Source organism: Heterodontus francisci, chromosome 7, assembly GCF_036365525.1.
Source record: "Heterodontus francisci isolate sHetFra1 chromosome 7, sHetFra1.hap1, whole genome shotgun sequence".
Classification (NCBI taxonomy): domain Eukaryota; kingdom Metazoa; phylum Chordata; class Chondrichthyes; order Heterodontiformes; family Heterodontidae; genus Heterodontus; species Heterodontus francisci.
Window position 1 is genome coordinate 127,485,257 of NC_090377.1, and position 27,836 is coordinate 127,513,092.

The 27,836-nt window shown below is 44.4% G+C and overlaps 1 protein-coding gene across 2 annotated transcripts in view; it reads right to left on the reverse strand.

The window, feature by feature from the left end:
- Positions 1-27,836, reverse strand: part of LOC137372316 (sperm-associated antigen 16 protein) — a 1,170,879-nt gene that overhangs the window by 1,071,098 nt on the left and 71,945 nt on the right. For both annotated transcript variants that reach the window (XM_068036139.1, XM_068036138.1), the window contains exon 7: positions 17,030-17,147. In XM_068036139.1, coding sequence (XP_067892240.1) covers positions 17,030-17,147 — 118 coding nt within the window. The remainder of the gene's footprint in view (positions 1-17,029; positions 17,148-27,836) is intronic.

Below are 27,836 nucleotides of genomic sequence, written 5' to 3' on the forward strand. Positions count from 1 at the left end.
ATAAGGCAGAAGCATTTGCAACAATCTTCAGCCAGAAGTGCCGAGTTGATGATCCATCTCGGCCTCCTCCTGAAGTCCCCAGCATCACAGATGCCAGACTTCAGCCAATTCAATTCACTCCACGTGATATCAAGAAACGACTGAAGGCACTGGATACTGCAAAAGCTATGGGCCTTGACAATATTCCAGCAATAGTACTGAAGACCTGTGCTCCAGAACTTGCCGCGCCCCTAGCCAAGCTGTTCCAGCACAGCTACAACACTGGCATCTACCCGGCAATGTGGAAAATTGCCCAGGTATGTCCTGTACACAAAAAGGACAGGTCCAACCCGGCCAATTACCGCCCCATCAGCCTACTCTCAATCATCAGTAAAGTGATGGAAGGTGTCATCAACAGTGCCATCAAGCGTCACTTGTTTAGCAATAACCTGCTCAGTGACGCTCAGTTTGGGTTCCGCCAGAGCCACTCAGCTCCTGACCTCATTACAGCCTTGGTTCAAACATGGACAAAAGAGCTGAACTCAAGAGGTGAGGTGAGAGTGACTGCCCTTGACATCAAGGCAGCCCTAGCAAAACTGAGGTCAATGGGAATCAGGGGGAAAACCCTCCGCTGGCTGGAGTCATACCTAGCGCAAAGGAAGATGGTTGCAGTTGTTGGAGGTCAATTATCTGAGCTCCAGGACATCACTGCAGGAGTTCCTCAGGGTAGTGTCCTAGGCCCAACCATCTTCAGCTGCTTCATCAATGACCTTCCTTCAATCATAAGGTCAGAAGTGGGGATGTTCGCTGATGATTGCACAATGTTCAGCACCATTCATGACTCCTCAGATACTGAAGCAGTCCGTGTAGAAATGCAGCAAGACCTGGACAATATCCAAGCTTGGGCTGATAAGTGGCAAGTAACATTCGCACCACACAAGTGCCAGGCAATGACCATCTCCAACAAGAGAGAATCTAACCATCTCCCCTTGACATTCAACGGCATTACCATCACTGAATCCCTCACTATCAACATCCTAGGGGTTACCATTGACCAGAAACTGAACTGCAGCAGCCATATAAATACCATGACTACAAGAGCAGGTCAGAGACTAGGAATCCTGAGGCGAGTAACTCACCTCCTGACTCCCCAAAGCCTGTCCACCATCCACAAGGCACAAGTCAGGAGTGTGATGGAATACTCTCCACTTGCCTGGATGGGTGCAGCTCCAACAACACTCAAGAAGCTCGACACCATCCAGGACAAAGCAGGCCGCTTGATCGGCACCCCATCTACAAACATTCACTCCTTCCACCACTGAATGGCAGCAGTGTGTACCATCTAGAAGATGCACTGCAGCAATGCACCAAGGCTCCTTAGACAGCACCTTCCAAACCCGCGACCTCTACCAACTAGAAGGACAAGGGCAGCAAATACATGGGAACACCACCACATGAAAGTTCCCCTCCAAGTCACACACCATCCTGACTTGGAACTATATCGCCGTTCCTTCACTGTCGCTGGGTCAAAATCCTGGAACTCCCTTCCTAACAGCACTGTGGGTATATCTATCCCAAATGGGCTGCAGCGGTTCAAGGCAGCAGCTCACCACCACCTTCTCAAGGGCAATTAGGGATGGGCAATAAATGCTGGCCTGGCCAGTGATGCCTACATCCCATGAATGAATAAAAAAAAAAAAAGTGGTAGAGTCCCAGACCTATAGAGTTAACAGCATGTGATAAACCAAAAGTGGATTTATTCAAGAGTGGGTGTTTAGGAAATATTTTGACAGTCTTCACTTGTTTTGTTTTCTCAATTTATGTTGAAATTAAGATGGACTAGAAAGTGCTGTGGCAGGCCAACAAACAGCATCTGCTGTTAGCTAGACATGCCCCTTTGCCCATTTAATCGCCATGATATTTTACCGTGTAAGTTTGTGGAAGTGTGAGATGAAAACAGCATTGTGCCCACTATCGAGCATCTGGGACCTAAGCGAACGGGGAAAGCAACTGAGTGCCTCCTTATTCAATTAGATTGTAGGATTTTAAAATGAACAGTGCAAAGTCTGAACAAGGAAGCATAAGTTAGAATGGTGAATTTAATATCAAATCAGGTACAGAAAGGGAAATAGAGAGAAAGAAAGATTGGATTGAGAGAGAAGAAAAGATGCCGGTGTATCAGAAACCTGACATGATCCTACTGACTTCTGTATTTAACTGGTGCACATCGAGGTGCATGGAAAATACCCACAGGACAGCCAGGTCAGGGATTATCATATGTAAAGTGGCAACTGATTCAAGATTTAACCCTGCATTCTGGCTTCAACTGCCAGCGTATGGGGTTCTGAAGCTGTCTGAAACTTGCCATGTTTGTCAGGGCCACCCACTTACATCGACTTTGCGACTGATCAGGCCAGTCAGAATGAGAGGCCCCTCAGATTTGCTGCAATGGCCAGATTCCCACAGGTACAGGGAGTCACAGACTGCACACGTGGCAAGCAACCAGAAGTATTCATCAATTGAAAGGGATTCCATTCCATCAATGTTCAGCTGGCATGTAACCAATGGAAGGTATTCATGTATGTCTGCAAGATATCCTGGAAACTTCCATGATGCTTTCATTCTGAATAAGTAATGTCCCCCACAGGTCTTCGCACCTCCAAGCAGAATCAGCAGATGGTTCCTAGGAGGCATGAGCTATCTTCTAAGGATGTGGTTGCTGACTCCTGTGAGAAACCCTACTATTGATGAATAGGAAAGGTACAACTGGACCCACATGAGTACAAAAGCAGTCATTGAGCAACTCATTGGATTGCTGAAGGTACAATTCAGGGGCCTGGACTGATCTGGGGCACCCTTCAATATGCACCATCAAGGGTGTCCCAAAAACTAGTGGTCTGTGGCGCCTTGCGTCACACAGCGCAGCAGGGATGACTGGAGCTGCAGGAGGAGGATGGTCATGACCGCTCTGCATCTTTGGAGGCAGAAGAGGAGGAGCAACAGGAAGAGGAGGAGGAGCCTGATGCAGCCAGCTTCCCTGCAACCACTTAACTAGCTACCAGAGAAGCCCACGACAGATTCACACAGACACGATTCAATTAACCTGAGGCTGTGAAGCCATTTGGCACACCAATGCTGAACCCACTGAGCACCCCTTCCGCTCAACGCAAAGCATTCCCACAGTCAATAATCCTTTCATCTCATTGACACTCATTGCTCATCTTCTACTCTGGTCATACCATTTCCTCAAGGCTGATGGCCACTGGGCAGGCGAGAGGCAACAACAGCAATGAATGGACAATAGTGACTTGAAAGTTTATGGTTCATTAACATTAACAAGAAAATTAACACAGTGACAGACCTGTAAAGAGCCAAGTGATTCTTTTTATGGCATTACAATGTCCTTTTCTTACTTTTCCTATTACTTCTACATGGTGCTACCCCAGTGACTTCAGCAAAGCAAGAGGCAGGCTGTTCATGCCCCTGCTCTGACAGCTGCATTGTTCGTGGCCTCTTGGTTTGGGGGCCCATGAGGGCTCCACAAAAGATTGCTCACCTGCACCTGTTCAGGGGCAGACAGCTTGTGGATCTTTAACTGAGGGGGACTGGGGGTAGGAGTGGGAGTGCCTTGAGCAGAGTTCTCATTTCCATGTGCCCTTTCTCCATCTTCCCTCTCATAGCCCACCTGCACTTCCCTGCTAGCCAAGAGCTGGACAGCGCTTTGCTGCACTTCAGTGAGGCACTGAATGGCCAAAGTGAAGCTTTCCTCCATCCCATTTAAATTAGAAGACTGAGTGTGCAGGCCATTGGTTTGGGCCAGCATGCACTTGGTTATATGCCAGATCTGATGCTCCATGCAGGTGGCCACTCTTTCCATGAAGATGGACATCAGTGCAAAGGTCTGAGACATCATAGCGTTTATGCTAGAGATGGACTCCTCCAATCACTGTCCAGTGGTGTGCGGTGCCTCTGGAAATGCTGACAGAATCTATCGTATGTTCTGCTGACCCCGAAGGCTCAGCCGCTTTGTCCAGCTGAGCAGAGCTTGAAGTATCCTTCACCCTCCGACAGAGACTCTCCAATGCTGTCCCTTCTCCAGCACCTGCTCCTACTGACATGTATGGCTCACCATGTGGCAATTTAGCTACCTGCCTTAGAGGACACATCGAGGTGTTTGTATATAAACTAACAGAGGATGCACATAAGTCATGTGACTGCTTCCTCAGAGTCCGCAACCTCCTCTGAGGACTCCTCAGCCTCCTGCTGCACCAGCTCCTGCATCATGCTTGAAGGGCCTGTGGGAGATTTTTTTATTTCATTTCATGGGTTGTGGGCATCGCTGGCTAGGCCAGCATTTGTTGCCCAACTCTAATTGCCCTTGAGAAGTGGTGGTGAGCTGCCTTCTTGAACTGTTGCAGTCCAACTGGTGTAGATATACCCAGTGCTGTTAGGAAGGGAGTTCCAGGATTTTGATTCGGTGAGTGAAGGAATGGCGATATATTTCCAAATCAGGATGGCGTGTGGCTTTGAGGGAACTTGCAGATGGTGGAATTCCCACATGTCTGCTGCCCTTGTCCTTCTATGTGGAAGAGATCGTGGATTTGGAAGGTGCTGTTGAAGGAGGCGTGGAGAGTTGCTGCAGTGTATCTTGTGTATGGTACACATTGTTGCCACTGTGCATCAGTGGTGCAGGAAATGAATGTTTAAGACATAAAAGACATGAATTAGAACTGACAAGGGGAAAGGATTCAAAGACATCAATGCATAGGTGATCATAGTTCAGTTATTGATGATATCAATTCAACATGAATGAGTGCATACACTATGAGATTGTGTGATATCTAATTCTGTCACCAGCTTTCTGGGAGACCCCCATCTCTTCACCTACAATGGCCAAGCCCTCCACCACTCTGATGTCCATTGCCTCCTCCCCCAACAGTGGTCATTGTGCCAATAACGGGAGGACCACACTGGTTCTCTGCCTCTCCCTGGTGTTCTGCATTCTCTTCTGCAAGGAGAGAAAGTAGAGAGTCATGAGTATGAGAAATGAAAAGTGTGGAGAGGCTGGAGGACAACATTTGTGGAGAGTGACTGTGAGGGACGGATATCAGATGGCAATAAGATGAAGGTGAGGGTCAGTGGTGCCTGTTCAGATGGGGATGTGATGAGGTGCCTTGAGAAACACGAATGCGTGTAGCTGCAAGGTGTGTTGTTCTGAGGAACGTTTTGCAGAAGAATGCTAAGGAAGTCAGAGTGTGGGAGTAGGCACTTGAATGTGGGATGCTACTGCCCTTCTCTGCCCTGATGAGATCATTGAACCCTTTTGGCATTGTATTCATATGTGAGGTACCATAGCCCTGCTGCTAACCTCCTGACTGACTTCTAGTCACAGCTGCTTGGTATCAGAGGCTGGCCTCTTCCTCCAGTCCACTGGGAACAGTGTTTCTCTATGGGCTCTTACAGCCCACAATATGACTCCAGGAATGGCTCACAGAACTGGAAGTAGCCTTCCCACTTTGAGGGCAGAATTTTCGCCCTGATATAGGAACAAGCAGGGAAGTGGGCGGGCGCGAAAGTTAGCCTTGCCGGCCGTCGTGCTGGTTTGTCTTCGCCGTTATGACTGTGAGTGACTTTGCTCAGAAGGGTAGAACGTGGGACCCAGCAACCCGTCCAATTGAGAGTTTTGGCCAGTTGAGCTTGTTAATGAGCTTTTCGTCAACTCAAGGGTCAGTTTTGAATTTTTGTGAGAGTGCACAGATTACATGATGGATCTGAAAAGTCCAAGTAGGAGGAGGCAGCAACACAGCGGGAAGCCAGTCATGAACGCTCCATTCAATTAGGTATGTCCATAAAAGAGTGCATAGCTGAGAGGGACACTCATTCATTGGCAGAAAGGTGCCATCGGGTGAGAAGAGTTAACGAAGCGTGGTCTTTGCATACTCGGTCACTGGAGGGGGTCGTGACCCCCCAGTGAACACAAAGCCATCAGAGCACGGTCCTGTAAGCATTGTGAACGCAGCTGAACGCAAGCAAGGCAACAGTTGGACATAGGATTAAGTTACTTGGAAATAGGGTTGAGTAGCAATAAGGGGCAACAGCCTCAGCAGCAGTTGCAGAGCCCTGGGCATGAGAAGGGCAGAGAAGAGGAACGAGGGGCAGCAAGCCAACAAAGGCCCTACCCTCAGCATCAAGTGTACCGCCAAAGATGATGCTATCTGGACACGTCAGAAAATCAGTGTCGCGGATGACTGCGTCTATCTAGCCAGATGGTAACTGAGAATTATGCCCTCGTTGAGGATGTCCTCAGACCTTACAGCACTGTTCACCATGCCCTGCCAGTGCCGTTAAAGTCACAGTTGCCTTGAACTTCTTCATCTCTAGCTTGTTCCAAGGACCAGTAGCGGACTTTGGTGGCGTCTCACAAGTGGCAGCACACCATTGCATCTCACAGATCGCTATTGCCAGGCAGTATATACAGTTTCAAACAGATGGGGCCATGCAGTGGGATTTGTCGCCATTGCTGGATTCCCAGAGGAGCAGGGCATCATCGACTGCGCCCATGTGGTCATCAAGGTGCCAAGTGAGCAGCCAGTGAGATTCATCAACAAAGGGATTTCACTCTCTAAACATTGAAGTGGTATGTGACCACAGAGGAGCTTTATATATGTGTGTGCTCACTATCCTGGCAGCTGACATGATGCCTTCATCCTCTAGTAGTCCAGGGTGCTGCAGCTCTTTTTTTCACTACCAAAACTAGAGGACAAGCGCCATCCCTTGAAGAGATGGCTACTCACATCTTTACGTGACCCCAAGACAGAGGCATAGAGGTGCTACAACCGAAACTATCTGTTCAGAAGGGCCGCCATTAAGCAGGCCATCGGGCTTCGGAAGATGCAGCTGAGGTGCCTGGACCAGTCAGGAGCTGCGCTGCAGTACATTCCTGCAAGGGTCTTGCACATTGTGGTGCTCTGCTGTGCTTTGCATAACCTCGCCTTCCAGAAAGAAGTGGACTTTAACAAGGGTGAAGCACTATATGGACACAGTGCATCATCATCATCATCAGTGGTGGTGGTGGCGGTGAAGGAGGAGGAGAAGATGCAGAGCACAGAGGTGCCCATGCTGAGAAGGGAGGTGACCACGTTGGATCCTGATTCAAAGCTCTCATCAGGATGACGTCAATGCCAGAGCACATCTGATCCAGGCACATTTCACCTGAGCACTACTCAATGTGCTCTGGCACTCACTTTGATCTGCCTGTGAGAACACATACATTGAAAATACAACCTTTAATTTTTTTTTGTTTATTCGTTCCTGCGATGTGGGTGTCGCTAGCATTTATTGCCCATGAGAATGTGGTGGTGAGCTGCCTTCTTGAACCGCTGCAGTCCATGTGCACCCACAGTGCTGTTAGGAAGGGAGTTCCAGGATTTTGACCCAACAACAGTGAAGGAACGACGATATAGTCCCAAGTCAGGATGGTGTGGAACTTGAAGGGGAACTTGCAGGTGGTGGTGTTCCCATGCATCTGCTGCCCTTGTTCTTCTGGGAGGGCGAGGTTGCAGACCCACTTTTACCATTCATGCATGGTGCGCATCTGTCCAGTGGTCTCAGTGTCCCCATTCAAAGACCAGGCTTCCCTTCACCATTTCTTCCCTCTTTTGCAGTCCTGCCATCAAGGAATGGAAGCTCACACATCTGGGATCATAGCTCAACATTTCCAGGGTCATTAATTAATTACAATGTGCACATTCACAAATGAAATAAACTCCAGTGAACCACTCAGTGGTCTGATGAACCCAGTGGCCTTCACTCTCAGCCACCTCTACGCAGTGCTCCCCTTGTGGCCTCGGATGAGATAGAGGTTGCCTGCTCGCGTTTGTCTGCTTGCGGCTGGGACGTACATGGCAGTCGTCCTCATCATTGAGATGCCAGTGGGGTCACATCCAGAGGCTGCTCCATCGGCGCCAATGCAAGGGCAGGCTCTGTCACAGGGTTCTGCTGCTTAGATGGATCATGAGTCAGAAGGGCCAAGGAGGCTGATGATGATGCTGACGTGCCATAAGAGGTGGCACCCTCATCCTCATCAGTGACTGTCTCAGCCCTTGAATGGCACTCTGGATTGCTGAAGAGAACAGCCAGCTGGGGTGCAACACTGACTAGTCAATGCTACAGAGTGTTTCATGCATTCTGTGTATGTCAGTGCGCTGTTCCTGCATCCACTCAGAGTGCTTCTGCTTATGGCTCTCCATGAGGTGGAGAAGCTCATGCATTCAAAGCCCTAAGCCATGGTGGTGGTGCACGAGCTGAATGGAGTCCTCTATACAGAGCCTATAACTCTGCAATATCTGAGGGAACTCGGACATGTGGGTACATATGTCATGCTGCTGGTCAAAGTAGAGCCGTCTTGTGACTCCCGAGGCCCTGCATCTGTGCCCATCTGAACATTGCTATGTCTGTCCGCCAGCCTCTGAGGAGGACTGCCCACAGTTATCTCTGCCTCTGTCACAACAGCCCACGAAGTACTTTTGAAGTGTAATCCCCGCAGTTTACATTACAGCAGATCAGAACACTAATTTGAAACAAGTAATGCGGTCACCTTGGAATGGAATACATAAGATTTTTTCCTCCTTTCTTTCACGAAGCCATTGACTTTTACTTGGGTAAGAGTCCAGCACCCACAGCCCTCTGGTCTACAGACCAAGTGGTCAGTCCTCCTATATGAGCCTGAACATTGAGGACTGGGTAGACTATTTGCAAATGAGGGGCATTAAAACCAATCCCATTCCTATCTTAACAGGCATTTTCAACAAGGATTACTGAATAGGAATCAGGAACAGGAACACTGATTAACTTTTCTTTTCCTGCTCTCAAGTGCCAGATTTGTGACACCAATCAGAAAAAAAAAGTGGCAGGACAAGTTGATAAAACAGTTTTTTTTTAAAAAAGCATTTGAGATCGATGATAAATGGAGACAAAGCAAGGATGTTATGCATAAATCATTGGTTAAACCTCAGTGAGCATGTTGTTTCCAATGGGTATCACACTTTCAAAAGAACATCAAGTCCTTAGAGAGGGTGCAGGAGTGATTTACCAGAATGGTACCAGGGATGAGGAGCTTCAGTCATCTTGGGAGATGAGAGAAACTGGAATTGTTCTTCGTTAGAGCAGCGAAGGTTAAGAGGAGATTTAATAGAGGTGTTAATAATTATGAGGGGTTTTGATAGTGTAGATAGGGAGAATCTGTTTCCACTGGCAGGAGAGGTCAGAAGACACAGATTTAAAATAATTGGCAAAAGAACCAATGGAGAAAAGGGGGAAAAAAATCTGCAGTGAGTTATAATCTGGAATGCACTGCCCGAAAGGGTTGTAGAAACATGTACAATAGTAACTTTTCAAAGGGAATTGCATAAATACTTGAAAAGGAAAAGTTTGCAGGGCAATGGGGAAAGAGCAGGGGGAGTGGAAATGATTAGATAGCTCTTTCAAAGAGCCGACACAGGGACGGGGTCCTCTGTCCATATCTACAAAAAGGACAGGTATAGGGAGGAGGTATTTTAATTCCACCATTCTCTTGCACCCTCTCCTCATGAAAGGGCTGGTGTAAAAATAGTTTATTTTCTAACCATGTCACAATGTATCCTGTGACTCAAAGTCTAGGTGCGAGTCCAGCCGTCTACAAAATCTGTTAAACTTGTTTACTGCGCTTCACCTCATTTTGATTTTATAGGATCTCGTATCCACTCCCAAGGTGGGCAGGTGATTTGTTCCTGACCTTTATTAATAGAAGACTGAGTTGTGACCTGATAAGAGGTCATTAAAATTATGAAGTGGTTTGAAAGAGAAAATGTTTGTACTTGTGGGAAAGTCTAATATGAGGAATCTTAAACATAAGATGCTAACTAATAAATCCAATAAGGAATTCAGGAGAAACCTCTTTACCCTGTGAGTGCTCAGAAAGTGGTATTGCTACCACGTGGAGCAGTTGAGGTGAGTAACATAAATGCATTTAAGGGGAGGCTAAATAAATACATGAGGGAAAATAGAATAGAAAGGTATGTCGATAGGGTGAGATGAAGTAAGTAAAATGGGAGGAGGCTCAAATGGAACAGAAACATCGGCATAGACCAATTAGGCCAAATAGCCTGTTTCTGTGCTGTAAAAAATCTATGTAATTTACCTCCTATTGCTCATTAGAACTGTGCTCTTCACCCAGTGCCACCTTTTGAAACCGCAAGCAAGGGCCCACCAATGTGAGTGTACCTGCGCTGGTGGAGGGTGCATTGAAATGATGTGATAATAGATCACAGAAAGTTTATGACACAGAAAGAGGCCACTTGGCCCATCATGTCTCCACCGATGCTGCCTCTGCAGGTGCAGTTTCTTCAGAGGCCTCCAGTAATGCTGCTGCACTGGCATCCTCCCACTCCATGACTGACACTATGGGAAACACAAGAGGAAGATACTGAGAACTCGCCTTTGACAGCAGAATCCTCTGTAGGGCTGAGGTTTCCCAGTGCAGCTGAGGCTTTGGCATGCTGTCAGACAGGGAGGAGGGCACTCCATCCCCTTCATCTAGATATTTCAAGATCTTTTCACCCTCTCCTCCAGGCATCCCCATCTCTCCATCACCCACTTGGACATGCAGCACCACCATCGCGATGTCCATCACCACCGCATACATGGCATGGCAGTGAGGATGGTGAGCTGGGGCATTCTTCCGCCATGCATGCCCTCTCCCTTGCATTCTGTGCCCTTATCTCCTGCAGGGACAAAAAAGAGATAAGACAATGCTGGCCACTCTCACCAATGCCAGCGGCTCACTTAAATAAGAAGCTGCCAAGTCCTCAACAGTGCTAGGGCTCTGGGCTTTGCTGACAGGTCAGTAGTTACCCTTGGCACACATTTATCCCCTGTTCAGGAGCACCATGTATCCTCAGTCTGCTCAGCTGCCGTGTCTGTTGGTGACTGCAGACCTCGAGGCCAGTCATCTGGGTGTCACATTGTACTCACCTTGCCTCAGCAAAGAAGACAATTAAACCTTTTGTGGCACTGCACCCAGGTCCTCTGGACAACACTGCAGCTACTGACATTTTCTGCCACTTCCAGCCAGGCCTGCTTAGTTTGGCTGGGTAGCCTTCTCCTGCCACCCTCCGGGAACAAGACCCCTTGCCTCTCTCTCAGTAAACTTTTCGACAGACCTGGTTATGGGTGCCAGGCCTCTGACTCTCCTCCTGCTGACCTCGGGCTTCCATAGTTATGCAAGATGACTGGCACTATAATGGCTGCCGTCATGCCTTTAAATTGGGCCCACATTTTAAGAGTCCCAATTCAATCCCGCGTCCGCCACCACTAATTGGCCACCAAGCCCACCGTCCAGCCAATTAGTTGACAACCGCGAGCAAAATCACGGACTGCAATTACAACCACCCGCAATGAGGGATTGGGACCCAGAAATGGGTCTGATATCGGGTTCCTGACCCCTACTGCAAATTCCTGCCCTGAGACTCAATCGTTGCTCATGACAGTTCTATCCATTCTGACCCCTGTCAGGGTTCCGTTAAATAAAGAGCCTTTACCTGTGAGATGTGGGTCATCATCACGCCCACCTGCTCCAATTGGTTGGAAAATACAGACGCTGAATACCAGCACTGTGGTCGAGTTAAAAAGCCATGGCAAAGCCCACTTCAGTAACTTTCAGGTTACCGACCCGCTGACAGCCTCTCCTGCTGCAAGCAGGTATAAATGTTAAAGTTCTACTCAATGCATTTGAATGGGGAGCCAGACAGCAAGATGTGGTTTTCGCAAAGTTAATGCCAGAACAACGCAACTTGGACAGCAACTTTTGGATTTCCACATTTAATCATGGACCCACTCTCGCGTGAATCTGTTCTTGTATTTGCATATAAATAACAGCAATCACTATTAACCTGCCTATTATTTTGACAGCAAGTTTTGGGCTAATAACTTGCCTGTTCTCACACACCCTTCTTATTTCTTCAGAGAAAACTGTTCTCCTTCTTGTGTTAACCTAGTAGTCAGTAGCATACCTAAGTTAGTTTAGATTGTTTTATTTACCTCCTTGTTTCTCAACTACATGCTGCCCCTCGGTGACATCAACCAAAAGCACAGTGTTAGTTTTCACATGTATGCTGATGACATTCAGCTCTGCCTCACCACCACCTCTCTCAACTGCTCCACTGATGCCAAATTATTAGACTGCTTATCTAACATGCAGTATTGGATGAGCAGAAATTTCCTCCAACTAACTATTGGAAAGACCATTTTTGTTTTCGATACCCTCTCCAAACTCTGTTCCCTAGCTACTGACTCCATCCCTATCAACAGTCTGAGATTAAACCAATCTGTTCACAACCTTGGTGTCACATTTGACCCCAAGATGAGCTTCTGACCACATATTCCCATCCTCACTAAGACCGCCCATTTCCACCTCTAACATTGCCCGACTACGTTCCTGTCTCAGCTCATCGGCGCTGAAATCCTCATTCATTTCTTTGTGACCTCCAGACTTGACTATTCCAATGCACTCCTGGCTGGCCTCCAACATTCTACCCTCCATAAACTTGAGGTCAACCAAAACTCTGCTACCCACGTCTTAACTTGCACCAAGTCCTGTTCACCTATCATGCCCAGTAATCTGCACTGGCTCCCGGCCAAGCAACATCCTGATTTTAAAATTCTCATCCTTGTTTTCAAATCCCTCCAAATCTCTGTTACTTCCTCCAGCCCTACAACCCTCCAAGATATCTGCATTGCTCTAATCCTGGCCTCTTGAGCCTCCCCGATTTTAACTGCTCCACCATCGGTGGCTGTGCCTCTAGCTGCCTCGGCCCTAAGCTCTGAAATTCTCTCCCTATACCTCTCTACCTTGCTTTCCTCCTTTAAAACATTCCTTAAAACCTACTTCTTTGGCCAAGTTTTTGGTCATCTGACCTAATATCTCTTTATGTGGTTGGGTGCCATATTTTGTTTTATAGTGCTCTAGTGAAGCTCCTTGGGATGTTTTACTATGTTAAAGGCATGGTATAAATATAAGGTTTTGTTGTTGTTCCTGATATATATGGCCGCACCACTGCCTTTTCTGTCCTTTCAGAACACTCTATATCCCTGAAACTCATCACATTCATCTAACTCAAGAGTTAACCTGAACTTAAGCATTCCCCTGTCCATGATTTGTCACTTGGACAAATGTGGATTAATTAAGGAAACTAAGCATGAGATTAAGGGCAAATTGTGTTTAACTAATTTTATTGAGTTTTTCAAATGAATTGGGGTCGGTGAGGGTAATGCTGTTGATATGGTATATATGGACTTACAAAGGGCATTTGATAAAGTGCCACATAGGCTTGTCAGCAAAGTTGAAGCCCATGGAATAAAAGGGAAAGTGGCAGCATGGATATGAAGTTGGCTGAATGGCAGGAAGCAGAGAGTCATGCTGAATGGTTGTTTTTCAGACTGGAGGAAGATATATAGTGGGGTTTCCCAGTCGTCAATATTAGGACCACTGCTTTTCTTGATCCATCTTAATGCAGGGTACAATTTCAAAATTTGTAGATGACAGAAAACTTGAAAGTATTGTGAACTGTGAAGAGGAGAGTGATAGACTTCAAGAGGACATAGACAGGCTGGTGAATGGGCACACAGAAACATAGAAAAATAGGAGCAGGGGTAGGCCATTCAGCCCTATGATCCTGCTCCGCCATTCAATACAATCATGGCTAATCATCCAAACTCAGCACCCTGTTCCCGATTTCTCCCCCGATCCCTTGATCCCTTTAGTCCTAAGAACTATATCTAACTCTTTCTTGAATATATATAATGATTTGGCCTCAACTGCTTTCCGTGGTGGAGAATTCCACAGGTTCACCACTCTCTGGGTGAAGAAATCTCTCCTCATCTCAGTCCTAAATGGCTTACCCCTTATCCTTAGACTGTGACCCCTGGTCCTGGGCTCCCCCGCCTTCGGGAACATCCTTCCTACATCTAGTCTGTCCAGTCCTGTTAGAATTTTGTAGGTTTCTATGAGATCCCCTCTCATTCTTCTAAACTCTAGCGAATACAAGCCTAATCAACCCAATCTCTCTTCATACATCAGTCCTGCCATCCCAGGAATCAGTCTAGTGAACCTTCGCTGCACTCATTCCATAGCAAGAACATCCTTCCTCAGATAAGGAGACCAAAACTGCACACAATACTCAAGGTGCGGTCTCACCAAGGCCAAATATAATTGCAGCAAGACATCCCTGCTCCTGTACTCATGGCAGATAACATTTAATACAGGGAAATGATGCACCTAGGTAGAAAGATCGAGGAAAGGCAATATAAAGGATACAGTTCTAAAGGGGGTGCAAGTGCAGACGGACCTGGGGGTATATGTGTACAAATCGTTGAAGGTGGCAGGGCAGGTTGAGAAAGCAGTTAATAAGGCTTATAGGATCCTGGGCATTATGGAGAGACAGCGGTAGAGTACAGAAGCAAGGAAGTTATTGTGAACCTTCATAAAACACTGGTTCAGACTCAACTGGAGTATTGTGTCTAATTCTGGGCATCACGCTTTAGGAGGGATGTGAAGTCATTGGAGAGGATGCAGAAAAGATTTATGTGAGTGGTTCTGAAGATGAGAGAGTTCAATTATGAGGATAGATTGGCAAAACTGGGGCTGTTCTCTTCAGACAAGAGAAGGTTGAGAGGAGAATTGATAGGGGTGCTCAAAATCACACGAGTACTGGACAGAGTAGATAAGAGAGAAACTGTTCCTGTTGGCAGAAACGAGAAGAACCAGAAGACATCGATTTTTAAGGTGATTTGCAAAAGAACCAGAAGTGACATGAGAGAAGTTTTTTTACGTAGTGAGGAGTTAGGATCAGAAATGCACTGCCTGAGGGTGTAGTTGAGGCAGATTCAAAAGGGAACTGGATAATTATCTAAAGAGAAAAATTTGCAGGGCCACGGTGAAAAGGCAGGGGAGTGGGATTCGCTGAGTAGCTAGTAAAATTGTTTTGTTTTACTTTTTATAGTCCTTTTTTTCTTTTTTAACTATAGGTGTAACAGGTAGAATATTTAGAATATGCTTTTAAAATATATGTCCGCATATTGGTACTCATTCTGCAACATGCAAGGTCAGGCCTAAAGCTGCGAAGGCATTACCTCATTAACCATCCATGAGAAGAGGTTAAGAGATATAATAGGTATATAGTAAATCAGTCAAGGAGATTGCAGGGAGGTATTCTGGTATGAAGAGACTTTGTTATGAAGATACTGGGCTGAGAAAAGAGTAAGGCCATAACTAATACACACTGTTTCTCATCATTGAGTAAAATGATGTTATTTTGCAAACTCGAAGGGAGATTAATCAGGTGTAGTTAGAATGCATTGATATAATGGCATCACATTAGGTGGATGTAATTAAATATATAAAAAGATACAGACACTGGAGCTGTTGGGGACCTCTATTGCTAGCCTCAGCAAGACCAGATCTAAACAGTCAAGCTGATACACTTTCGATCTCTTGAAGGAGTCCCTGGGATGTGATTTATAATAATTGGTACTGGACTTTGTAGTATGGTTATGTTTTTTAAAACTGTGATCTTTAAAACACTGTAAATTCTGCCCAGAGACAAGCCAGAGTTCTTGGTTACTATGAGAACAAGGAACCCAGATCAAAGACCATTTTGTAAGCAGAGTGCAAGGTTGTAACAACTAAAGAACAATAGGTTTCGCTCTCCCAGACTCTCAGATTGTAAACAGGGAGCCATGCACTCTGAAATGCAAATTCAAGTTGCAGTTTTTAACAAAGGAAGGCCCAGGTGGTTTTGGTATGGTTAAACATGTGGTCTCTGAAATTGTAAAAGGCAAACAACTATTGACTTTTTGAGCTGGATAAATTCAACAGACTTTCCCAGGTCTGGAGGCAGGCTGCAAATGAAAAAGGAAGACCAGTAAGCAAAGCTGTGCAGCCTAAAAAGAGAGAGAGAGAGAGAGAGAGAGAGAGAGAGAGAGAGAGAGAGAGAGAGAGAAACAGCTGCTCTCAGATCACTGATACCGCAAAAGGCTGCTAAGACTTGAACCCGATTTGGGTTGAGGTTTGCGGAGGAGAAAAGACCAACGGAGACACCAGAAATTGCCATATTAATGGAAGACCAGTGGAATGTGCTCAGAAGAAGTGAACAAAGAGGACACTGGTTTTCAGAAGGACTGGGCGATCCAACCCACTGCAACTGGGAGGAGTTTGGGACTTTTAACTGCGAGGGTACCTTTTCAAATGAGAACATTGTTTAACGTATAAATGTGGTGTGGGGTTTTAGAGTGTGTTTAGAAGTTAATAGGAAATACATTTCTCTGTAATTTAGTGTATTAGCTACCTACTAACTACTGCTTAGTTATGTTGATTTTGAGTTTAGTTGTTATAGTAAAAGTCTTAGAACGTGAAATTTTGTCATGTAATTCTTCAATCAGTCTGAGAAGTTCATATCTATTGTTTCAAAGTCTACTGAGGTCATAACAGTACCTATATCTCATATAGACTGCAAATAAGGGGTTGTGTTTTATTATCTCGCTGACTTGATTTAATTAAAAAGTATTAGCCAGGCATTTCAATATTTCCAAGTCTTCGAACTTGTAGTAGAGGTAGAGAATGTACAATAATATCTTATATCATACTTCCAAATAAGGGCAATATGGATAAATCACATTGTCCAATATAAACCCAAGAATTATATTCCTGTTTTTAAAGGTAGGAATCCTTCAGGCAGCAGTAAAGAGATTTACTCATTGCTGCTCAAGCTACCCTGCACCTGACATTCCAACACACTGTATGTTTGAGAGACATGTCGGCCCCATGGTAACTTCTGCAAGAAAAAGTGTCTTGATAGCATTCATTTAATATATTAAATGCTAAGAATACATGCTGAAAATTAACAGGAAATGATTTTTTGTGCTGCATCACAAGTTTCAAATTGCAGCACTGTTGAACAACAGACGCAAACAGCAATTTCAAATTTTATAATTTTGTCTTTCAAGTACAATTACAAACCTGCACAAGAGCTCTGTCTTTCTCCAAGCTTGTCAACATTTTTTGCTTTATTGCAGTATTGTATTTCTCTTTGATCTTGCTCAGCGTAGGTTCAAAGGATGTATAGTGCTTCTTAAGCCTAAAAGATCAGAAACAGATCATATCTAAATCAGGATCACAAATACAGCTTTCAACTGCCCTGAATGTCCTGTAAGCAAAATGTCCCAAAATGCCCAGCAGCATCCTTAAAATTGAGCATTAATCTTTGAACTCTGGGAAAACAGAACATATTAGGCCACGAGCTATGGGTACTGCAAGGTAGCACAGCAATATAGAAACAAGAAAACTTGCACACTTAACTGCTACTTTCAACCAAGTGGCTATAGTTAGGCACTGGAATCAGAAATGTTCAGACTTGTCAAAGGATGAATGAAGCTTATGTTCTTCTGATGGCCACAAGAGCAGCCATCCTACCGTGCCTTAACTCCCTCAGTATGATGCTTTTATAAGAATACTCTCAGATAGACCTTGGACACAAGCATTGGTGCCAACAGATATTTATAAGTTAACAAAAGGGTTATTCATTACCCATTACCCATCCCTGGGTATGTCCTGTCCTATCGCTGGACAGACCCACCAGAGGTGGTGGCACAGTGGTATGCAGTTGGGAGGGAGTGGCCCTGGGAGTCCCCAACATTGATTCTGGACCCCATGAAGTCTCATGCCGTCAGGTCAAACGTGGAAAGGAAACCTCCCGCTGATGAATCAGTGCTCTTTCATGTTGAAGTTGGAAGTAGCATGGAGGGTAGAAAGGGTCTCAGAATATATTCTGGATGGGGGACTTCACGGTCAGTCATCAAGAGTGGCTCACTAGCACCACTACTGATCTGAACTGGCCAAGTCCTGAAGGACATATCTGTCAGACTGGGTCTGCAGCAGACGTTGGGAGAACCAACACGAGGAAAAAGCATACTTGACCTTCCCCTCACCAATCTACCTGTCACAGATGCATCTGTCCATGACAGTATTAGTAGGAGAGACCACCACACAGTCCTGATGGAGCCGAAGTCCCGTCTTCACACTGATCATTGTGTTGTGTGGCGCCACCACCGTGCTAAATGGGATAGATTCAGAACAGATTTAGCAGCTCAAAAGTGAACATCCATGAGGTGCTATGGGCCATAATCAGCAGCAGAATTGTATTCAACCACAACCTGTAACCTCATGGCCTGGCATATCCTTCACTCTAGCATTATCACCAAGCCAGGAAATCAACACTAATTCAACGAGGAGTACAGGAGAGCATGCCAGGAGCAACACCAGGCTTACCTAAAAATGAGGTGTCAACTTGGTGAAGCTGCAACACAGGACTAAATGCATGCTAAACAACAGAAGCAGCATGCAGTAGACAGAGTAAAGCTATCACATAACCAACAGATCAGATCAAAGCTCTGCAGTCCTACCACATCCAATCCTCAATGGTGGTAGACAATTAAACAACTGGAGGAAGCACCTCCACAAATATCCCCATCCTCAAATGATGGGGGAGCCCAGCATGTTATTGCAAAAGACAAGCATTTGCAACCATCTTCAGCCAGAAATGCTGAATGGATGATCCATCACGGCCTCCCCCAAGGTCCCCAGCATCACAGATGCAAATCTTCAACCAATTCAATTCACTCCACATGACATCAAGAAATGGCTAAAGATACTGGATACAGCAAAAGCTATGGGCCCTGACAACATCCCAACTGTAGTATTGAAGACTTGTGCTCCAGAACTAGCCTCGCCCCTAGCCAAGGTGTTTCAGTACAGCTACACACTGGCATCTACCCAACAATGTGGAGAATTGCCTGGGTATGTCCTGTCCACAAAAAGCAGGTCAAATCCAATCTGGTCAACTAACATCCCATCAGTCTATTGTCAATCATCAGCAAAGTGATGAAAGTGTTGTCGATAGTGTTGTCAAGCAACACTTACTCAGCAATAAAACAGAAAGTGCTGGAAATACTCAGCAGGTCTGGCAGCATCTGTGGAGACAGAAGCACAGTTAACATTTCATGTCAGTGACCTTTCATCAGAACTGGCAAAGGTCAGAAATGTAATAAGTTTTAAGAAAATAAAGTGGGGGTGGGGCAAAGGAGAACAAAGGACAGAGGGTCACAGAGAATAAGTGACAAGGAGGTCATGAGGCAAAGACAAAGAGTGTTAATGGTACAGTGAAATACAAAGCATTAGTGCAGAGAGGGTGTTAAATGACAGAATAATAAAAGCCCTAGCCACAAGCAAAAACATTTAAAAAAAGAAAAAAAAACAATGGGCAGGCACATGGTAAAAAAAAGTGTAATGATGAAACTAACTAAAATAAAATGAAATACAAATAAAAAAATACAAAGTCAAACTAAAAAAAGGGAGGGGGTGCAGTCATGTTCTGAAATTACTGAACTCAATGTTTGGTCCGGTAGGCTGTAGCGTGCCTAATCTGTAAATGAGGTGCTGTTCCTCAAGCTTGCGTTGATGTTCACTGGAACACTGCAGCAATCCCAGAACAGATATGTGGGCATGAGAGCAGTCGGTTGGTGGTGTGGTGGGGTGGGGGGGGGGGGGGGTTGAAATGGCAAGCGATAGGAAGCTCGGGGTCAGGTTTTCGGACTGAGCGGAGGTCACCCCAATGTAGAGGAAACTGCGTTGTGAGCAGCGAATGCAGTATACTATGTTGAAAAAAAAAACACGTAAAGGTATGTGAAGAGAAAAAGATTGAAGACAAATGTAGATCCCTTACAGTCAGAAACAGGGGAATTTATTATGGGGAATAAAGAAATGGCTGACCAACTAAATGCATACTTTTTTTCTGTCTTTACAAAGGAAGACACAAATATCATACCAGAAATGTTGGGGAACACAGGGCTTAGTGAGAGAGAGGAACTGAAGGAAATCAGTATTAGTAGAGAAATGGTTTTGGGGAAATTGATGGGATTGAAGGCCGATAAATCCCCAGGGCCTGATGGTATGCATCCCAGAGTACTTAAGGAAGTGGCCCTAGAAATAGTGGATGCATTGGTGGTCATCTTCCAAGATTCTATAGACTCTGGAAGAGTTCCTACAGATTGGAGGGTAGCTAATGTAACCCCACTATTTAAAAAGGGAGATTGAGAGAAAGCAGGGAATTATAGACCAGTCAGCCTGACGTCAGTAGTGGGGAAAATTCTAGAGTCCATCATCAAAGATTTTATAGCAGAGCACTTAGAAAACAGTGGTAGAATCGGGCAAAGTCAGCATGGATTTACAAAAGGAAAATCATGCTTGACAAATCTACTAGAATTCTTCAAGGCTGTAACTAGTAGAGTTGACGAGGGGGAGCCAGTGGATGTGGTTTATTTGGACTTTCAGAAGGCTTTCAACAAAGTCCCACATGAGAGATTAGCGTGTAAAATTAAAGCGCATGGGATTGGGGTAGTGTATTGCGATGGATGGAAAATTGGTTGGCAGACAGGAAAGTGCCACAGGTAGGCAAGTTGGAGAGGGTTGGGACAGAGGAACATGGCCTAAAATAAAGCAGCTGGAATTTGTAGGTGGCCTGGTTCTCATCCTCCTTCTTTTCATCATCAGTGGCAAGGGAGAAATAACTTCCATGATAAGCTTGTTGAACTTGTTGCTGCACTGGTTTGCAATTCCAGAGATAAGTAAATTGGCACAGTGCCAGTGGCCTACACCCTTTCTCTGAATGGCACAATTTACATTCCTGGAAGGCTTGGTGGTATCCACACCAATAAAGTTTTGTATTGTCTTCTCCTGAATGGGCCTTGGACCACCACCCCCACCCCACCCCCACCCACCCCGCCCAGGTGCTTGAATAAGTCACTATTCTGTAGGCACATGATAAAGATATTGATAACACATGTAAGTGAAGTTATTTGAGATTGAAAGGAGAGAGCTGCGCACTGGTCTCCTCTTACCTAGCTGTCTTCCAGGCTGCAGTGTAGAGCCGAACTGTCTTTTTAAACGATGCACTGGAGTTGCCTTGCAGCTCAGTTACTTACACTTGTTTAACACAGCTTTTACATCAATGACTTAACCAATGGAAATGCAGACAAGAAGAACCACAAAGCTTTTTACTATGAAGTGCAGCAGCGATGTAACTCAGTTCACAAAAATTCCAAACCAAACAATGGAACAAAAAAAACTTAGAACAAAAAAGGTGAAAATGAAATTATGCAACGAGACAAAAAAGTGAGAAAAACATGTTGTTTGTTCCCCACTTGACTGATGTATAAGATGAAATAGTCATATGTACAGCTCGAAAGAATAGGTGAAAATAGAAATGGTTTAGAAGATAGATTAAAGCCCAGTTCAAATGGTTTATAGTCATCTGAGCCCATTGAATGTTAAACAGAGGATTGAGTTACAATACTAGCATCTAATGAGGGGCTCAAGTGACATCATAAAATCAGAGAACAAAGTCAACTGGTTAGTGGATATTATCCAAACATTTTTATTATATTGCAGGAGTTTAAAAAAACTCCCTTGTATCTTTTATACTGTTGCATTTTGAAAAAAAAAAAAATGGGCTTAACATTTTAGGTACTGGAGTTACAGAACTGATTTTGTTTGTGCTGTTCTCTTGGTCTATATACCTAAATGATAAAGAATTTGCACTTTTAAGGAAAAGTTGCAATATACTGGCATTTTTAAACATTGAAGGTGCAACCTTATATAATGCAGCAATCATACTCACAGAACAGTACTACTAATTTAACACATTCTCTAAAGAGGAATTACAGGGTTTACTTCACTGTTATCAGTATGTTTTATAGCCTTACAATTATTCATCATAGGCAACTATTTTTCTCTGTAGCAAGCAAAACCGTACATTCTGTTGAGTAGATTTTTTCTGTTCCTCCCATGTATTTGTCACGACATTACAAGAAAGATCAGAGACAAATGTTTTAAAATGAGTTTTCTGCTAAAGTAAGGAGCATTTGTGACAGTCAGTGGTATTTTTCATTTGATAGAAGTTCCTGCCAGCAAAACAAGGAAGCTGGGCTCCACAATTAGCCTGTCAAAACAGTAGCTTGTCCTCAACCACCCTGAGTTCTGAGAAATTGCACCACTTGCACCTTAATTGCCAATTCGTTGCAGAGTTAGGACTACTACTCAACAGTGCAAGTACCTTTTTAATGACGAGATTTATGTTCCTGCAATGCCACTCAATCTCTCTGACCCAGAAAGAGAACAAATTAAACTGTGGAGTCTCATTCATATAGGTAGTAAATGATTGTTGGATTTACAAAAAAATGTAAATTTAAATGTTTACATTTTTTCTTACTTTTCCATTCTGTCTCTTTTCCCGTTCTCTTAATTGAATCTTTGGGCTGAGTGTGTTGGGACCCCAACATCAGGGTAAAAAGCAGGTCTCCGAGCCCGCGCTTGCCGGCAGTGGGACAGCCTCAGCAATTTTACCTCAGGCAACCTCCTCAATGGCCAGTTGTCCACCTGCTGTCCAATTAAGAACGGCAGGGGAGCTCCTGATGCTGCCGGCCCAATCAGAGAGCCAGCAGCCCTGAAGCCTCATGCTGAGGAATGTGGGAAACTTCAGGCCGACAGAAGATAGGAAGGAAAGACTAAAAAAATTGGGGGGGCTGAATGTCGGAGAGGAAACCTCCCCCTGGGGAAATCATTGGGGCCGGAGGTGCTGCTTTCCCTGCATACAGCCCCCTCTTTGCCTAGTCGGGCTACTACTGGGAGGCTGCCTCCAATTAGCTGGCGGCCTCCCACACCGCGGAGGATCACCCCTCCGTCAGCAAATATCTGACAGCACCGTAAAATGGCCCCTAATTGGGCCGTTGTAAACGGATGCCCACCTCCTTGAAGTGGGCATCCTCTCCGCATCCGGTCCTGCCTTCGTTAAACCACCCCGATGGCAGGATGGCACCAGGGATTTGATCCAACATGGCTCCCTGCAATTTTACCAGCAAACCCCCTCCCCCCGCCCAGCCCACCTCCCTGGGGCTAGTAAAATCATAGCCTTTTTTCGTCTTCTGTTTCTGTACTTGATTTGATTCTAATTCACCCAATTTCTTTCTCAGTCTTTCCATGATTCCTTCTCAAGCATTAAACCTCATTGGTTAAGGAGATAAGGTCCCATCTTTCACCACGGTTCCAGATGCCCTGCTGCCCTCGCTGCGCCACTATCAGCTCACAATGCCAGCAACCTACAGGGCAAATAAATTTGTGCTGAAGGGTGAAAGAAAAAGCTTAACGCGGCACATTGTGAGATGCCCTGCATAGCTAATGTATGTTATGATGCCTTCTGTCCAACTGTCTTTAGTTAAAGTGCATATAATGAATGGATTACGAAGCATTTTGTATGCACTAATCAGGATGAAAATCCTCAAACTTAATTATCCTAACATGGTACAATTGTAAAGTGGGTGCAGCAACAGAGAGACCTAGGATTTATATAGACAAATCTTTGAAGGTGGCAGGGCAGGTTTATAAAGCCATTAAAAAAAAAAGCATATGGATCCTTAATTTTATGGAGGCATCGAGTACAAAAGCAAGGAGCTATGCTGAGCTTCTATAAATCACAGGTTTATGTAATTCTATGTTAGACCTCAACTGGTATAATGTGTCCAATTTAGGGCACCACATTTTAGGAAGGATCTCCTGTGAATCAGTTGTCCAATAGTACACTGCTGCTCCACAGCCGCTAGCCTACTTCCATTCAGAGTATAATTACTGCTGATATTTTTTTATTTATCAAAATGCATAATCCTTGCATTTATTGACATTGAATTCCATCTGCCACTCATAAATCCAACGTATCAGTATCCCTCTGCAGTTTTCTTTGGCCTTCTAAAGAATTAACTGTACAACCTAACTTGGTATCATCTACAAATTTTGACACCATTCCTTCTGGGCCTATATCCAAATATGTAATATACACAATAAACACCAACGGGCCCAGAAATTAACCCACTACCTGCTTCTAACTAATCTGAAAAACTGCCCTTAGCTCCTGCTTCTTCTAAGTAATTTTTAATCCAGTTTTCTATCCTCCCAGTTACTTCCATGACCCTTAATCTTCTCTAGTGATCTCCTATATGGTACATTGTCAGGGGATTTTCTAAAGTTCATGAACACTACATCCACTCTATCAAAGTTACAGCCAATGTTGATTATTTTTCAGCTGTATGGAGCCAATTTATTTTGCCAAAAACAATATTCAAATAATTGTTTGATAATCAAACAAAGCTAAACAAAATAGGTGACAGTCATTCGCTGTTTCATTCCTCAGGGCAATGCCTTGACCAATCTGAGTCAAGTGCCTGATTTAAATTTCAAACAAAGCTTGGCAGTTAACGATCAGTCACCGTAAACTGGTGCATTCTCCATGGCAACGCCTCTACCAGAGTCCACTTGCTAGCCAATCAGTACTCTCTTCTCATACAGTATATAGTTGTTGTTTTCCCTTACATTGGCATTCTTGCAGATTGTCTTGATGAGTGCAAGACAAAAAGCTACAACAACATGTCTCAATTTTCAGCAATACATGTGCACATTGTAGACAGACTTACACTGGACTAAGGATACTGCTGCGGGTACATCTAATTTGTCAATTTGTGTTTTTTAACCATATATGCCGAAGGAAATCTCAAAGCAGAAACTGCAAGTATGGAAGTAACCAGTTTGGAAAACCAAATGAATGTGAACAAAGAGCAAGATGTTAACTACCTTACTGATTAACACAAGGCTGAACTTGCTGATTGGTAGATGAGGGACGGTTTTGAGAGTAGCAGTCTCATGTATTAGCAAATGAGTGAGAATGCCAGAATGAACAAATCAAAAACAGCCACAACCATTACTGCAGCACATCGAGTGAAAAAATCTGGCAGCCAAATTCTGCACGTTGATGGTGGAATACTGTTTTGTACAAGCTGCAATGTTTCGTTGGATCACAGGCAGCAGGCAACTTTTCAGTGACACTTACGAGTCTGAAAGCCATTGCAGCAGAAAGGGAGAACCAACACCGCACTGCTGGAAAATGAACACGCAAAAAAAAAGCAACGATTTCATCTCTTTTTAAGAAGTCAACAGAGAGCTCAGAAAATTGTCAGTTGGTATTAATGAATCGTGTGGATGCTTTTGCAAGCGCCAACATACCATTGAAAAAACTTGATCACCCAAATCTGTGGGTATTCATTCAATGTAATGTGCAAAATGGTAGTAGCTTTCCAAGTGCAAATAAACAACAACAGAATTACCTACCAAAGGTTTTTGCTACACATTGCGAGAAGATAAACTCTGTGGAATGCAGAATACCCCACTTTGCAAGGCTAGCACAGTGCTGTCTGACAAATCAAACAAACTCTGTGGATGAGGAGAGAGCTGTGTCTAAACATGCACCAGTGTTCACAGTGCAGAGACAGGGAATGAAGAGACAGTTGCAGGTTGCTCCAAGAGACAGTTGCAGGTTGCTCCATGCTCACATTCAACCACTGACTTCAGTGAGTAAAGAATGTGACCTGTTTATAGACAGCTTTTTAACAATAGTTTTTGAGTATACAATAAATTTGAAAATTTTAAACCAGAAACCTCCTTTGTCTTTTTTTTTTAAAATAGATCATTTTTATGGTTTGTTGCTACACTGTGAAATTTATGATTTAAATATGCAAAATCATGAAATTCACTATTCTTAAAATGCCATGACCATGAAATTTGTAAAATTTGACCATGAAATTGGTAGGGCCTGTTATATTATTGCTTTTAGAGTGATGTGCCTTTAAGAACTTAGTATGTTAATAAGCTAAGTACCAGGATGTAATCTTGTGACTCGAAGCCACAGCCACTCTGCACTGCAATACCCTGGACACAGGTTCTGTATTTAGTTTGCTCCGTATTGGATGTATTAGTTTTATCTGTTAATAAACATTCTAGAGGCCGTCAATCAACCCCACCAGCGTGCACATTCAACAAAAGCTTAAGTGCGAGCTGGACGTCGCGTGCATCATCACAGAGACTGGTGCAATTTAATTGCGTGCGTACGAAAGAAAAATGGAGCAATCAGGGTTTGTCTAGATCCGAGGCATCTAAACCCGTTCCCCAAAGAAATGTCCCCACAAGATTCTAACACTAGAGGAACTGAATCCCAAGTTCACAGGAACCACATTTTTTTCCAGGTTGGACACTAAACATGGATATTGGTCAGTGCACCTAGCTAAGGAATCTCAGGAAGACACCACCTTCAGAACACCAAGCGGAAGATATTGCTTCCAAAGACTACCCTTCGGATTATCTGTCAGTCAAGATCTGTTTCAGCAGCAAATGGACAGAATTACAGAAAACGTGCCTGGATGCATATGCATTGCTAATGATTTTGCGGTAATGGGCAAAACCAAAGAACATCATGATCAAAACCTTCATTCATTGATGGCACTAGCTCATTTTTAATAGCAATAAGTGCCAGGTGAATGCAAGTCAGATCAATTTCTTTGGCTCTATATATTCAGCTTGCAGTTCTGTCCTGACCCAGGAAAAGTCAAAGATGTAAGGCATATGACTGCTCCAGAAAACAAAGATCTACAGAGATGCCTTGGATTTTTCAAACTTTTTGCACCATACATTACAAATTTTTCTGACAAAGCATCATCATTGAGAGAGCTCCTAAAGAAAGACATACAATATGTGTGGCATATGTTTGAGTATCTCAAACAAGCATTTCCAGCAGAAACCTGTACCCTGCAGTACTATGATCCAAGAAAGGAGACAGTCCTGAAAGTCAATGCTTCACAGAAAGGGCTAGGAGCATGCATCCTGCAGGATGGTAAACTAATTGCATTCGGATCCAAATGTTTATCCTCAGCACAATCCAATTACTCAGAGTGTGAAACACTTGCTCTGGTGTTTGGGATCACAAGGCTCCACACCTACCAGTTCGGTAAGCAGTTCACTGTGGAAATTGATCATAAACCATTGGAGATGATCTGGCGCAAACCACTGACAAGCGCACCATCTCGACTACAGCGACACTTAATGGAAGTACAGAGGTATGACTTCGACGTCTGCTACAAATCGGGTACCAAAATGGTCACCTCGGATACGCTCAGCAGATTGCCAAATCCGAACATGAAGAAGTCCTACTGAATCTACAAGTAGACAGCATGGACGTCAATGTGGAAGATGTGCTCAAAACTGATTTATTGCATTTTGGTCAGCACAAATGTGACCAACTGCAATCAGAAACAGCCAATGGTCCACAACTGAAGGCACTGTGGAGAGTCATCATAGATGGATGGCCAGAAGAGGTGCCAGAAACTCTCAGATGCTTTTGGCCTTGTAGAGATGAACTTGGCATCTCGAGAGGCGTAACCTTCAAAGGAAAACAAGTGATTGCACCCAAAGCTCTCCGACAAGACATCTTTTCACAACTTCATCAAGGCCATATGGGCATAGAGCGAACAAAATGACTGGCACAACACACTGTTCATTGGTCAAGGATCAACAATGACATCGAAAAGTTAGTGAGGATGTGCAAGGCATGTCAGAACCATCAGCCACAACAATGTAAAGAACCTCTACACCCTCACGAGATTTTCAGTCCCTTGGTCCAAAATCGCCACTGATCTATTTACCATGAATGGAGACAACTTTATATTAGTCACCGATTATTTCTCCAAATTGCCAATTGTCAGGCAGATAAAAGACGTTTCAAACGCGACCGTCGCAGACACATTGAGCACCATATTTAGTCTGTTCAGTGCACCAGAATAAATTATTTCTGACAATGGGCCACAGTATACAGGTAGATCTTTCAAGGATATGTGCCAAA